The following is a 14246-nucleotide window of genomic DNA, read 5'->3' on the forward strand; positions in this document are numbered from 1 at the left end:
TCATTCTGTGTCTTGGGCTTCTGTAACATTTCATAAATGGGTATGTTTCAATTATAATAAAACATTATATTTTAACTTATTTTTTAGGGTTTCCTTCACTGTGTGTTAGTGGAAGCATACTGGCTGAAACTGCCCACCCTGGCCAGGTACTATAGTTTGTGTGAGCTGTTTTATGACATGAGGTCCTGATAAGGAATGTGGAACTAACAAGCCACCACCAACCAGAAGCATTGGGGAAAAGTCAGGAGGAGACACCACGTGTCTGACCACTTCCCAGAGTCCTTCTTCCTGGTATCCATCTTCCTTGAGCTATGCCTAAGCCACCAGGAAGGACCCTGAGTCAGAATGACTGGCCAAAGACAACCTGGAAACTTATCCTATCATCATAAAACCCAAGACTGTGAGCCACATGGCAGAGCGGTTCTACTGGGTTTCCTTACCCTACAGCTCTCCACCCAGATGCCCCTACCCAGTCATCTTTTGCTTACTCAGTTCATGTGTGTCCTTGGGCAATTCATCTGAGTGTTAGCCAAGAGCCCTCTCTCTGGCCTTGGAAGGGATTCCACTTCCTGCAACATAAGCACTGTGGATTCCCAGTTTTATTCACTATCTTTATAGCCTCAGCTTCTGAGTTAGTCCTGGCAATAGGCAAGGCACTCAGTACCTCTTTAACTAATAATGAATTATCCAGTACACGGATGAGAATGATTTCAGAAAACAAATTTGACAAGTATCAACAGTCAATGAATGAATTCCACTTATTTTCTACCTACTCATTGGGTGGATCAAATTACCATTCATTTTTGTTCAAACGTGTAATGTATTATTTTTCTGTGCCAATAGATTAGAAACATTTTCCATAAATAAAATGTTTAGAGGGGTCTACAAAGTGACACCCAGGAAAAGGAAACATTTAACTCGGGCTTCCAGGACTTGTCCTTTGAGCATGGCTCTCTCCTCTATCCTTCTACACTGTTATAAAAAGCCCCACACTCCGACAAGGGGAAGCAGCGTGCAAGCTGGGCGTCTGCTGGTCTCCGCAGCAAGAGTCTGGTCCGGTGCAGAGCTCAGCGCGCAGAGAACGCGCGAGGCTGTGCACGTTGCAGCCGTGCCGTAAGTTATGCGCACGCGCCGGCGGCCAAGCCTGCCCCCGGGCCTTCTGGGGGCTGCGCCTGCGCGGCTCGTTCCGGCCCGGGACTGGTGAGAAGCGGCGGTTTAGGGTGCCGAGGTGCCGCCGCAGTGCGGTCGCTTTTCCTGGTTGGGTGCGGGATGCTGCTTCTGGCGTTGGGCGGCTCGTCGGCGGCCGGACTGCGGCTCGGCGGGAAGAGGACAGCAACGTGGGCCTCCACCGCGCTCCGAGCCCCCAGGGCGGCCGTCTCGAGGGCGGCCTTCTGCAGAGGCTCCTCAGGGCGCGTCGGGGGCACGGGGCTGTCTGCTGCCGCGCCTTTTCTGCGTCGGGTGCGAGCCCAGGTCGGCGGTCAGAGGGCTTCCGGACCCGTGTGAGGGCGGGGGGTGGAAGTAACATCGGGCCTGGGGAGCCCGGCTTCCCCTCAGCTTCTGCCCGGCGGCCCCTGTATGGAAAGCGCCCAGTGCGAGGCTGGCGGGAGTAGTATGTTTGGGCCTCGGGAACAGGCCAGTGCATCCCGGGGTTCACAGCACCCGCGGATCTAAGTGTCCCTTGGAAAGTGATTATTTTCTGGGCGGTTCCAGTCACTTTACAGATGGTTGCAAATCCAGCGAGGACTCAGCTTATTGCCTTTTCTGTCCTTGAGCGCAATCTTGTAAGAGCTAATCTTCTAGGAAGTTAGATGCGCCACGTGGAGATGGAACTGAAAAAACTCGGAGAACCTCTTTGAGTTCTATTTTTTATTAGGTGGCCCTATTTTTAGGAGTTACTTTGCTCCCTGGGTAGAAAACGGGATAAAGACGTTAATCCTTCTTATTTTAATCTGAATAAATTGTCTCCTAATCCTACCCTGTAAAATATTAGGATTAGCAAACATGCTGAAACTTGGAAAGCCGGTGCGGGAATTGAAATCTAATTAAATTTCAGTCTAAAGGAATTAGGCATGCCTTTTACATCTTCAAGAGGGTGTGTAGTGAAAGTCATTTTCAGAGGTTCTGGGAACTCTGTTCCTGTGAAATTTGATGTGAGTTCAGGTGGAAGTTTTTCCTTATAGAGAACAACGAATGAATAAAAAGTTTGAGGAAAGAATATATATATATATATATGTATGTACATATATATATATATATAGCTGTGCTATAAATATTTTAGAAGTAGTAAAAACTACCTGGGCTTTATAAATACTGAATCTGCAGTGTTTTGCTTAAATAAAGTGATTTTTTAAAGTGATTAAAAAAAAAAACTAACACATTTAAATCTTTGCAGTTGAGTGAGAGTCACATGCAATAGAAGAAACTACTCCACTAACTTTTTACTTGTTTAAGGTCACACTTGATCTAACACGCTTCTAGCTGGCATGCAAACCTAGGTCTTCAAACTCCCAATTCGGTGTCTACTTGTGAGTGGGGTTAAGGAAAGCCTTTCTGTTACTCAATTTGAGTTCTTCAGCTCTGTAGATTATTTGGAAGAATTCCTTAAATCACCCTATATGAGAAGTTCTCTTTATAATATTTTTCAAAATAAACTATAAAAAATTTAAAAGTTGGTCTAAAATGCAATTTATTATGCACTCACATCATGGTCTCTCTTTGAATAGATACCTGTTTGTTGGGAAAGAGGTGTTCGATGTTCACATACACAGCTTGACAAATCAGAAGATGGAAGGCTGATTTATACTGGGAATTTGGCCCGAACAGTATTTGGTGGGTAATCATGAATGAGGGTACTTCCTTTTTTCCCCCTTTTGATTATAAAAAAGATTCTTAGCATACAATACTTAACTATTTTTATTATTGTTTAGTTGCTAAGTCCTATCCGACTCTGTTAAGACCCCATGGACTGTTGCCCGCCTGGCTCTGCTACCCATGGGATTTCACAGGCAAGAATACTGGAGTGGGTTGCCAGTGGTTCAGGGGATCTTCTTGACTCGGGGATCAAACCCACGTCTCTTGCGTCTCCTGCATTGGCAGGCAGATTCTTTACCCCTGGGCCACCACTTCATAATTGGAAGACAGAAGGAAAGATTATAAGATTTAATAAAGGATTTGGAGGTTGAGACCTTTGCATTTTTAGGAAATTTACATTTTTATTTATCTATTCATTTGTTTATTTGGCTGCCTCAGGATCTTTGTCACCTGGGATCTTTTCTTGCATCTGGTCTCAGTAGTTGCAGCAGGCCCCCTACAATTGCATCTGCAATCCCCTTAGTTGCCCCCCCCACCCCCCCAGCATGTGGGATTGTAGTTCCCCACTGAGGAATGAACCTGAATCTCCTACATTGCAGGGTGGATTCTTAACCACTGGACCACCTAGAAAGTCCCTTTAGATTTTTAAAAGGTTTTTGAAGACTCTTATGACTGTGTTCTTATGACTAAGCACTAAAGATTCATCCTTTGGTCACCTCTCAGGATGTTTAGCAACAAAACATGTATATTTATATAATGTTTGAATATTCAGAGAAGCACATATGAATGAATACTTAGGAGTAGTTATTTTGGGTGGGTAGACATTTATATAGTAATTATGATTCAAACATATATTAAGTCTGCATTTTTTAGGTCTTAGAATTTTCAGCAAATGTATTTACTTAGTGACTTTTGCACGTGGTAGGTAGGGAGTTATAATGGAGTAGGAAAAGACAGTGTATTAAATAACTACAAATTTAAAGTTGTTTTGTCTCCTTAGGTCATAATTCAGTATGTAGTATGGAATAATTTAGAAAAGAAGAATGTAGGTATGTGGTTTGTTCAAGTTTCTGAGGTTGTATTTCCTTTCAATAATCCTTATATAAAAAAGTATAACCTGAAATATTTGGAGGATTACCTTACAGCCCAACTGACCACAAGATTTCAGTGCCCCATTGGCATGTGTGTTTTTGATCATGTTGATGTTACTTGATTGTCTGAAATTTAATCTGAAAATCTAAATTCTCAAGCATGTGTGACATTAAAATAGAGTATATTTAAAATATGACTTTAGCTAATTTAAAACTTTTTGGGAATAAGGACTGATTATAGTACTGTTGAGAGGAGTTCTAAAGTTCTTGAAATAATCAGTTTTGGATGGTAGAAATTTCTTCAGAAGTCACAACATGAGTAGGTTGTTGAGCCTGTGTCACATCTCTTGATTGAGCCTCAGATACCTGGATTGATGCCCTTGAGATGTGTCAGCTCTGACCCCCATGATATCCTTCTTTATGAACACAGACACCATTCCTTCAAATGAAGGGAAGGTTTATCCATTTATTTCATGTCCCCACTTGACTCAGTTCTGAACTGAAGAGATTATAAATAGGAATGAATTTTAGTGTGCATGCTTGCGTGCTAAGTCGATTCAGTCATGTCTCACTCTTTGTGACCCTATGGACTGTAACCTGCCAGCCTTCTCTGTCCATGGAATTCTCCAGGCAAGAATACAAGAGGGGGCTGCCATGCCCTCCTTCAGGGTATCTTCCTGATCCAGGGATCAAACCCACATCTCTTAGGTCTCCTACATTGGCAGGCAGGATCTTTATTACTAGCACCACCTAGGAAGCCTCCTAATTTTATAGTATGGTTACGATATAATATTTGTGGAACAGCAAAATTTTGCATGGTATTCAAAGTTCTAGAATTGTAGCAGAATTTGATATTTGAGTTCCTTCAATATTATAATAGTCATTCTATATGCATATCAGGAATTAATAATTTTTCTGTGTAAAACTGAGTGAGGGGCATTAACATACCGGTACCATTCCTGGAGATTCTTTAAACTACCAAATTGGATCCTAGTGTAAAGACATTTGAGGGGACTTTTAGTTGGCAGTTCTTGTTAATTCAGCAACAGAAATTACTGATGTCACAGTATTCTCATTTTAAGACAGTAGAATTTGAACATGAAGAGGTGTGAAAGAAGGACATCCTAGGCACGAAAGTCGTATGAGCAAAGGCATCAGGATGGGAAAACCCAGAATATGTTTAGAAAATAGCAATTACTTCAACCTGAGCGATTGATTCTTGGCTTCCCTGATGGCTCAGTAGGTAAAGAATTTGGCCTGCAATGCAGGAGACGTGGGTTTGATCCCTGGGTCAGGAAGATCCCCTGGAGAAGGAAGTGGCAACCTACTCCAGTATTCTTGCTTGGAGAATCCCATGGACAGAGAAGCCTGGTGGACTGCAGTTCATGAGGTCAGAAGAGTTAGACACAACTTAGCAACTAAACCACAACCACCACCAGGCATGTGTATGTATTAGTTTCCTAAGGGCTCTTAAAATTCATTTTCACACACTTGGTGGCTTAAAACGGCAAAAATTTATTCTCACAGTTTTGAAAGCTAGAAGTCTGGAATCACAGTGTTGGCATGTGCATGCTTTCTCTGAAGGTGCTAGGGAAGAGTTCTTCTTTGTCTCTTCCAGGTTCTGATGGCTCGCAGCCATCCTTTGTGTTCCTTGGCTTGTAGTTGCATGACTTCAGTCTCTGCCTGCTACTTCACAAGGCCTTCTCTGTGTCTCTGCTTGTCCTGTTCTGTCCTTTTAAGGACACTCTCATTGGATGTAGTGTCCACCCTAATCCAGGATGGATTATCTCAACTTCTAATTATCTTCAAAGACCCTGTCTCCAAATAAGGTCACATTCTGAGGTTCTGGGTGGATGTGAATTTTGAGGGGACACAATTCATACTACTATAGTGTGAAAAGAGTAATGAGGAAACAAGAGGTGGTTTTTCTGCAGAAGACAGCTTGGTCCCTATTAAATCCCATGTGTACCAATGTCATGACAACTACCTGTGAGAGGAAGAAATTACTTTTAAACTGGTGCAAACAAGAAGCCTTCAACCAGCAGTGATGTATGAGAGGCTCTGTTACAGCCTCATCAACACGTATGGTGTCATATTTTTTGGTTTTTGCCAATTTGGGGGGGAAATGGTATCTCACTGTGATTTTAATTGCATGTTTCTTATGATTGAAGTTTAGTATCATTTCGTCTATTGAAATCTTCCCTGGTGGCTTAGGTGGGAAAGAATCTGCCTGCAATGCAGGAGACCCAGGTTCGATCCCTGGGTTGGGAAGATCCCCTAGAGAAGGGCATGGCAACCCACTCCAGTATTCTTGCCTGGAGAATTCCGTGGACAGAGGAGCCTGGTGGGCTACAGTCCATGGGGTCGCAAAGAGTCAGACATGAATGAGCATCAGCTAAAACACACACACACACACAATCTGTTTAAAGGCCCTGTGTATTCATGTTCATTTTTTGTTTCATTGAACTGTCAGCTTATATTTCTTACTCATTTGTTTATTGGGTTGTTGATCTTTTTCTTCTCATATACTGGCAACCTTTTATATCTTGGGTATGTTAATCCTTTGTGATATAAGTTTCCAGTATTTTTCTCATTCATCTCTTTATTTTGTTTATGGTATTTATGTCTGTGTCCTAAAAATATGGTCAGATTTATCAACTTTCTCTTTGATTGCCTCTGTATTTTAAGTCATAATTAGAAAAGTTTTTCTGTTCTCAGATTATAAGGCCTTCACAAGGCTTCTTATAGCTTTCTTATTTTATATACCAAGGTCTCTGGATTATTTGGAATTTTCCAAGTATATAATATGAGGGATCGATTGAATTTTATCTTTTTCTGTGTGGCTATCCAGTTGCCCCGGCACCACTAGTTTTATTTATTTATTTTTTTTACCACTAGTTTTAAATTGTATCTTTACACTAAAGTTCCATACGCAGTGAGGTTTCTAGATTTTCTGCTTTTGTTCCATTGATCTTTTCATGCACTGAGCCTATACAACACTATTTTAATGTTTTAGTATCTAACTCTCCCTCTCTTTTTTGCTTCCTTTGTTTTTCCAAATTAACTTTATAATCAGCTCATCTAGGATCTCAGCTTGTCCGTTTTCCAAACAGATGGTGTTCAATCATGTTAAAATTATATATTCAAACTAAGAAAATTTACATTTTAAGTTATTTATTTACTGTGGTAAAGTAGACATAATGTAAAAGTTACCATTTTGACCATTTTTAAATATGCAGTTCAGAAGTCAGTGATTTTTAAAAAAAATTTTCTAAGTAAAAATATGTCACTATTTTAACTCGAGTGTTTTTCCTTGATAAGGAAATTGATTACCTCTCCCACACGTTTCTTGACCACCAGTGGGGATTTTTTGTTTTTAAATTTGCTGTTTTAATGTTGGGCACTTAACCTGATAAAGTTAGGCCTGTATTTGAACATTTTGTTTTAGATCTGCGGAAGTACTTGTTACCAGGGCATTTTATTTGATTATCTGCTGACTGAGTTGAGTTTTATAGTATTCGTAAAGATTTTTGAGTACTATTAAATCTTTTATTGGGTAGTGCATTGTAATGGCCAGCAGCCTCGGCCCTAGAGTCAGATTGCCTAGGTTTAAATCCCAACACCACTATTTGGTGCGGCTTCCCTAGTGGTTCAGACAGTAAAGAGTCTGCCTGCAGTGCTGGGTCAGGAAGAGCCCCTGGAAAAGGGAATGGCTACCCACTCCAGTGTTTTTCCCTGGACAATTCCACAGACAGAGAAGCCTGGTGGGCTATAGTCAGTCCATGGGGTCGAAAAGAGTTGGACATGACTGAAGTGACTTTACATTTTCACACAGCTATTTGGTAGTTATGTGACATTGAGCAAGTGCCTGATATTTTCTCATCTTTTAAATGGGAGAGATGATGATGATAATTATACATCTATCTCATAGGACTTTTGTGTAGATTTCATGAATAAAATATGCAGAGTGCTTAAAATAAAGCCTGGAATATAATAAGCACTATATAGGTGTTTTGGTTTTGTTGTTTTGGTGATGATATGGTAGGAAGAAAAAATTAATTGGATGGTATTAATCCTCTCCTATTTTCTTTTTTTTTTCCTATTTTCTTTTTTTAGGTGTGAAGTGTTTTTCTTACTCTACAAGTCTGATCAGCCTTGCGTTTCTACCATACATTTTTGCACAAAGTAATGTTATATTTGGAAGTCTGCCTTTGCAAATCTTATTTTATGGCACCATAGGAAGCTTTACAGTGATCACTCCAGCACTGCTTCACTTTCTTACAAAAGGCTATGTCATTCGCTTGTACCATGAGGCCAGAACAGACACTTACAAAGCCATTACTTACAGTGTTGTACTTTCGGAAAAAAGTACAGTATTTCACCAGAATGATGTGAAGATTCCAAACAGCACGCATGTGTTTACTACGTTTTATGCTAAAACAAAATCATTGTTAGTTAATCCAGCACTCTTTCCAAACCCTGAAGACTATAACCATTTAATGGGTTATGACAAACCATTCACCTTTGATCTGGAAGAAGCCAGTGAAAAGAAACAGCTTAAAGAAGAGAAATAAGTCTGCTTTTTGTCAAGCCACATGGCATGTGGGATTTTAGTTCTGCTCCCAGGGATCGAACTGATGCCCCCTGCATTGGAAGGGTGAAGTCTTAACCACTGGACTGCTGGAAAAGTCCTGACTTTGTTATTTTTATGTTTGTGCTTAAATGTGATTTGTATTCCAATGTATGATAATTGCCTTTATGTTTGATTTTTTTAGTGATTGTTAAATAATTTAAGTTGTATTAGAACTTTTAGTTTTCAGAGACTTGTGTTCCTTTATAATAAAAAAAGTTATGTTTGAAAACAAAACTTGTAACATTCTACTGTTTTGTTTAAAAGGGTGTGAAAATACATGTATATGCTGATGTATGCATAATTAATTTTATGTAATGATTTCTTCTCACCTGGGGATTGGATATCAGAAGCATATGGGAGAATTATTTTTCCTTTGTGTATGAACTTTTCTAAAGATATAGATACTACCTTTTCCCACAATAGAAACTAAAAATTCACACGTTATAGAAAGCAAGTGTTCATCTGCTTCCTTTGGCTCTGAATACAGGTTTTTACCTATCTTCTGTGACATGGCTGCCTATATTGGAGATCGTGTACAATAGAATGTGGTTAGCTTGAAGGCAAATGGTAACCTGAGGAGTTTGTCTTCAGTGGCTCTGCTTGTCTCTGCACTTGCACGCCCCTTTGGTACACTCGATCACACAGGGAAAATCCTGTCTGCTTTGGTACGATCGTATCATACAAATGGATAGTACCTTTTGTAAAACAGCAGTCTTCATGCAAACTTATCAAGTATTGGCATTTTAAGATTTTTACCTCTAATTGTAGAAAGAAAGTTGGTTCTTGTGAAGGATTTTCAGCCAGGAACAAATGGCCTCAAATTGTTATTTAGATTGGTAGATGCTGATTATGTGCCTAGAATGCACTGGGTACTGGGCGAGTTGCCAGAGTCACAGTTAAGAACACACAGTCTGTATAAAGCTGTGTAATAGCCATCTCCTGCCATGATGGTTAATCTAATCTTTATGGCTTGCCTGTGTATGAGAGGGAGGTGAACACCGAGCCTACAGAGCTGCCCAAGGCCTCCTATCAGCTGCTACAATAGTAAGTCTAATTTTTATGACTTCTATGTGAGGGAAATACATGGAGAAGCAGTAGCAGCATCACTAGTTCTTGGGAAGATCAAGTATCAAGGTGCTAGAAGGTTATAGGAGACAGCTTAAGGTAGAAAAGTGCTCTTTCTGAGATTTAGAGCCTGCCCTCTGCTAGATCAGCCAGCCTGTGGTCCTAGCAGAGGGCAGGCTGTATTCTCAGAGATGAACAGGCTGCCTCCACCTCTGTCCTCAGCTTGGACTTCTCTGCCTGCCTGCTCTTCTGTCTTGTTACCTAGGTATACCTGTGTTGCTATCTTAACAATTAATGTGGTTTATATCTTTCTCCAAAAAGGTACTCCATAATCAAATACTCATTATCAAATGTTAGACACATAGGAGAAAACAGCACTGTTAACATTTTAAACTTTTCTCTCGAGGGTCACTTTTCTCACACTTTGTTTTGAGTACAGCATACCTGTTTCTTTAAATGTGCTGTATACATGCAGTCATTTTGTCTCCTGTGTAGTGGAGTGAAAAAACCTATTTTTGTTAGTATCAGAATAATTCCTCAGAGGACAGCGTGGTTGCTTAAAAGACTGCATGAGAAAGATGTCTTCTCAAGGGCATGATCTGGAGTGAGGCCAAGATGAGAAAAGGATCAGCATGCATAGGATACCATGATGATTCATCAGTGAATTAAGTCTGCAGAAGCAACTCAGGCCAAGATAAGGGGAAAATACATGCACATCCCTCCATGCCACTTCACTACCCTCTCCCCCGGCAGAGTAATCCTGGAAAGACTGAGACCCTGATGAATCTCCCACAATCTCTGGGAAGGATATTGAGTAAGGTTTATTTGAGTCTCGGAAGACAGGGTGATTCCTTTGGATATCTGGGTTACATCAGATAGCATACCCTCGACAATAAGATGTAATCCTTTCCCTCAGTTTATTAATAATTACATCACACTGAAAGACAATAGCAAAAGTAACAAAATGGTCATTAGGTATGAATGACTCATTTGTTAAAATTGTATTAGGATTTTTTCAGAAAAAGGATGGTTATCCAGATTCAGCAATTACAAATTTGTGGTCAGTATTGTTTCCTCTAGACCTCCTGCCCTCTACTTTTATTTGGGAGCAAGTTGCAGACATCATAGTATTTCTTTCTTAAATATTTAATTTTGTAATTCTACAAGTGAAAGTGAAAGTGTTGGTCACTCAGTCATGTCCGACTCTTTGTGACCCCATGGGCTATAGCTCACCAGGCTCCTCTGTTCATGGGATTGCCCAGGCAAGAATACTGGAGTGAGTTGCATTTAATTCTCCAGGATATCTTCCTGACCAGGGACTGAACCCGAGTCTCCTGCATTGTAGGCAGATTCTTAACTGTCTGAGCCACCAGGTAAGTCCCTTATCCACAAAATAAGGACTTAAATAGCAATACCATTATACCTAAGCTGTCCCTGATCCCAAAGTTATCAAATATCCAGTCTACCAATTTCCAATTGTTTCATAATTTCCCCCCTCTGTTTGGATTAAGATTTAAGTAAAGTTCTCACCTTATTTACACCTACTTTTGAAATGTGTTTTAAGACTCCTAATCTGTGGGCCCTTCTATTTCTTTCACTTTGTTTTTAGGCTGTGCCATGCAGCTTGTGGGATCTTAGCTCCTCAAAAAAGAATCAAACCTGAATGCCAGCAATGGAAGTGAGGAATCCTGACCACTGGACCAGCAGGGAATTTCCTCTTTTTTTCCCTCCTCTTGCACATCATCTGTTGAAAAAACTGAGATTTTTGTCCTATACATGTTTTCACAGTCTAGATTTTTCTGATTATATTCTCAAGGTGTAGTTAATATTTCTCTGTCTACTGTATTTGCTATAAATTGGTAGTTGGACTTGAGGCTTCATCAGACTGAGGTTTGATTAGTTTGGACAAGACTGATTCATAGCTGATGTTCATATTAATTATCTATTGTTGTATAACAAACTGCCCCTAATACGTAGTGGTTTAAAACAATAAATGTTTATAACTGCACAGTGTCTCTTGGTTGGGTATTTGGGAATGACTCAGCTGAGTGGGTATGGCTCAGGTTCTCTCCTGCGGTTGCAGTGAAGATATCAGCTGATGCTCCTGTCATCTGAAGGAACTGCTTCCAAGGTGGCTCACACATGTGACTGACACATTTTTTTGTAGTTTGTTGCTTAGTCCTGTCCGACTCTTTGCGACCCCGTGAAGATCAGCACGCCAGGTTTTCCTGTCCTTCACTGTCTCCTGGAGTTTGCTCAAACTCATGTCCAATGAGTCGATAATTCCATCCAGCCATCTCATCCTCTGTCACCCTTCTCGTCCTACCCTCAGTCTTTCCTAGCATTAGGGTCTTTACCAATAAGTCAGGTCTTTGCATCAGGCAGCCAAAGTATTGGAGCTTCAGCTTCCCCATCAGCCCTTCTGATGAATATTTAGGGTTGATTTCCTTTAGGATTGACTAGTTGGATCTCCTTGTTGTCCAAGGGACTCTCAAGAGTCTTCTCCAGCACTACAATTTGAAAGCATCAATTCTTTGGTACTCAGCCTTCTTTATGGTTCAACTCTCACATCTATGTGTGGTGCTGGTCTTTTGGGAGGAGGCCTTCGTTTCCTACTGCATGGATCTCTCTTTAGAGCTACTGTTTGCCCCAGAGCAATTGATCCAGGAGAACAAGGTAGAGGCTTTTATGATCTATTCTGGAAGTTGCACTTTATCATTGTGCAATATTTTCTTAGTTACACAGTCACCCTTATTCATTGTTGGAGGGGACTACACAAGAATTTGCATACCAAGAAGTAAGGATAATTGGGAGCTGTCTTAGAGATAGGCTACCACCCTGTTCATCCATTGAGAGGTATATGATGTCTTCTTATCTCTCTTTGTGATGTTAGCAACCTCTGATGTTGTGTTGCCTAAGTTCACTAATTCACTAGATATTGTAAAATGGTTCTATTCTATCATTCCTTTTTCACGTACAGCTCTAATATTTCTAAAAGAGACAGCATGAGAAGGCAAGGGAAACGTGCCTCTCTGTACTATTTGGTTACCAGTAGTTCAGTCTCCATAGAAAGGTCAGGATAAATGCTGGATTCTTTCCCTTTATCAGTTTTCAAAGTAGAATTAGTTTCCTAGTGTCATTGGCTGATTAGACTTTAAACAAGTATTATGAGCTCATGGATTTGAATATTTTTGATGTATTTCAATACACCAAAGTTACTATCTTATTAATGATCATACAGTCTACAGGCAGGCTGAATGTTTAAGTCTGGGAGCTATGAATGTTACATTAAATGGCAAGAGGGATTTTATAGGTGGATCTTGTGATGGGAAGATTATCCTGTATTGTCTAAATGGTTGCAATAAAATCACAGGGTCCTTATAAGAGGGAGGCAGGAGATCAGAGGAGAAGGTGATGTGATGATGGGAGCAGAGATGATGCAGTGTTGAATTTTGAAGATGGAGGAATGAAAGAATTGCAGCCCACCAACTGAAAAAGGCAAGTTAATGAATTGTTCCCCTAGAGAGTCCAGAGGAACTAAGTATGTTGACTCCTTGCTTTTAGTCCATTGAAACTGATTTGGAGGGTAGCATTGAAATGTGTATATTATCATATGTGAAACAGATTGCTGGTCCAGGTTTGATGCATGAGACAGGGTGCTCAGGGCTGGTGCACTGGGATGACCCAGAGGGATGGGATGGGGAGGGAGGTGGGAGGGGGGGTCTGGATGGGGAACACATGTGTGCCCATGGCTGATTCATGTCGATGTATGGCGAAAACCACTACAATATTGTAATTAGCCTCCAATTAAAATAAATAAATTAAAAAAAAAAGAAACTGATTTGGACTCCAACCTTCAGAATTATAAGAGATTTTTTTTTTTTTCCTGGGTATTCCAGGCAGCTTTAGGATCTTAGTTCTCCAACTGGGGTTCAAACCTGGGCCTAAGCAGTGAAAGTACAGAATCCTAACCACTGAACCACCAGTGAATCCCCCATTTCTATTTTTTGGGGGGGAGGGGTTTGTGCTGGATTTTTGTTGCTGCCAGGGTTTCCTCTAGTTGCAGGGACATGGGGTTACTCTTGTTGCGGAGCACCAGCTCTAGAGCACATGGGCTAACAGCTGTGGCCCCCCAGCTCTAGAGCACAGGCTCAGTAATTGTGGCACATGGGCTTAGCCACTCTGTGGTTTGTGGGATCTTTCCAGATCAGGGATCAAACCCATGTCTTCTGCACTGGCAGGCAGATTCTTTACCACTGATCCACCAGGGAAGCCCCCATTTGTATTGTTTTTAACGCATTAAATTTGTGGCTATTTCTTAAGCAGCAATAGGAAACCATTCTTTGGTCAATGGGACTGTCAACAGATTGGTTATCTGATACAGTAAGATGTTCTGGGCTCATCTTATACCTTTTCTGCCTCAGACCTGAAACAGCACTTTCTCTAGAGTCTTTGTTCCTTTTAGTGGAACTGAGATCATACCCGGTGTGTCCAAAAAAAAAAACTGGTTAAGATGGTAAATATTATATGTTTTTTCCATAATATAAAAATGTATTTTAAAAGTGGGGGGAAGAAAGAGGACACACCCATGCAGGCTTCTAGTAGTCTCAAAATACACTAAAAGGAACAAAGACTCTAGTGTTAAC

The 14246-nt window shown here is 40.7% G+C and overlaps 1 protein-coding gene across 1 annotated transcript; it reads left to right on the forward strand.

Annotated features, from left to right (window-relative positions):
- The first annotated feature begins 1160 nt into the window (after positions 1–1160).
- TMEM70 (transmembrane protein 70) lies at positions 1161–8769 on the forward strand. Its single transcript, XM_020901990.2, has 3 exons — positions 1161–1470; positions 2724–2829; positions 8019–8769. Exons 1-3 carry the CDS (start codon positions 1270–1272, stop codon positions 8474–8476), a joined length of 765 nt encoding a protein of 254 aa, XP_020757649.2. The 5' UTR covers positions 1161–1269; the 3' UTR covers positions 8477–8769.
- The last annotated feature ends 5477 nt before the right edge of the window (positions 8770–14246 follow it).

Source organism: Odocoileus virginianus, chromosome 15, assembly GCF_023699985.2.
Source record: "Odocoileus virginianus isolate 20LAN1187 ecotype Illinois chromosome 15, Ovbor_1.2, whole genome shotgun sequence".
Lineage (NCBI taxonomy): Eukaryota > Metazoa > Chordata > Mammalia > Artiodactyla > Cervidae > Odocoileus > Odocoileus virginianus.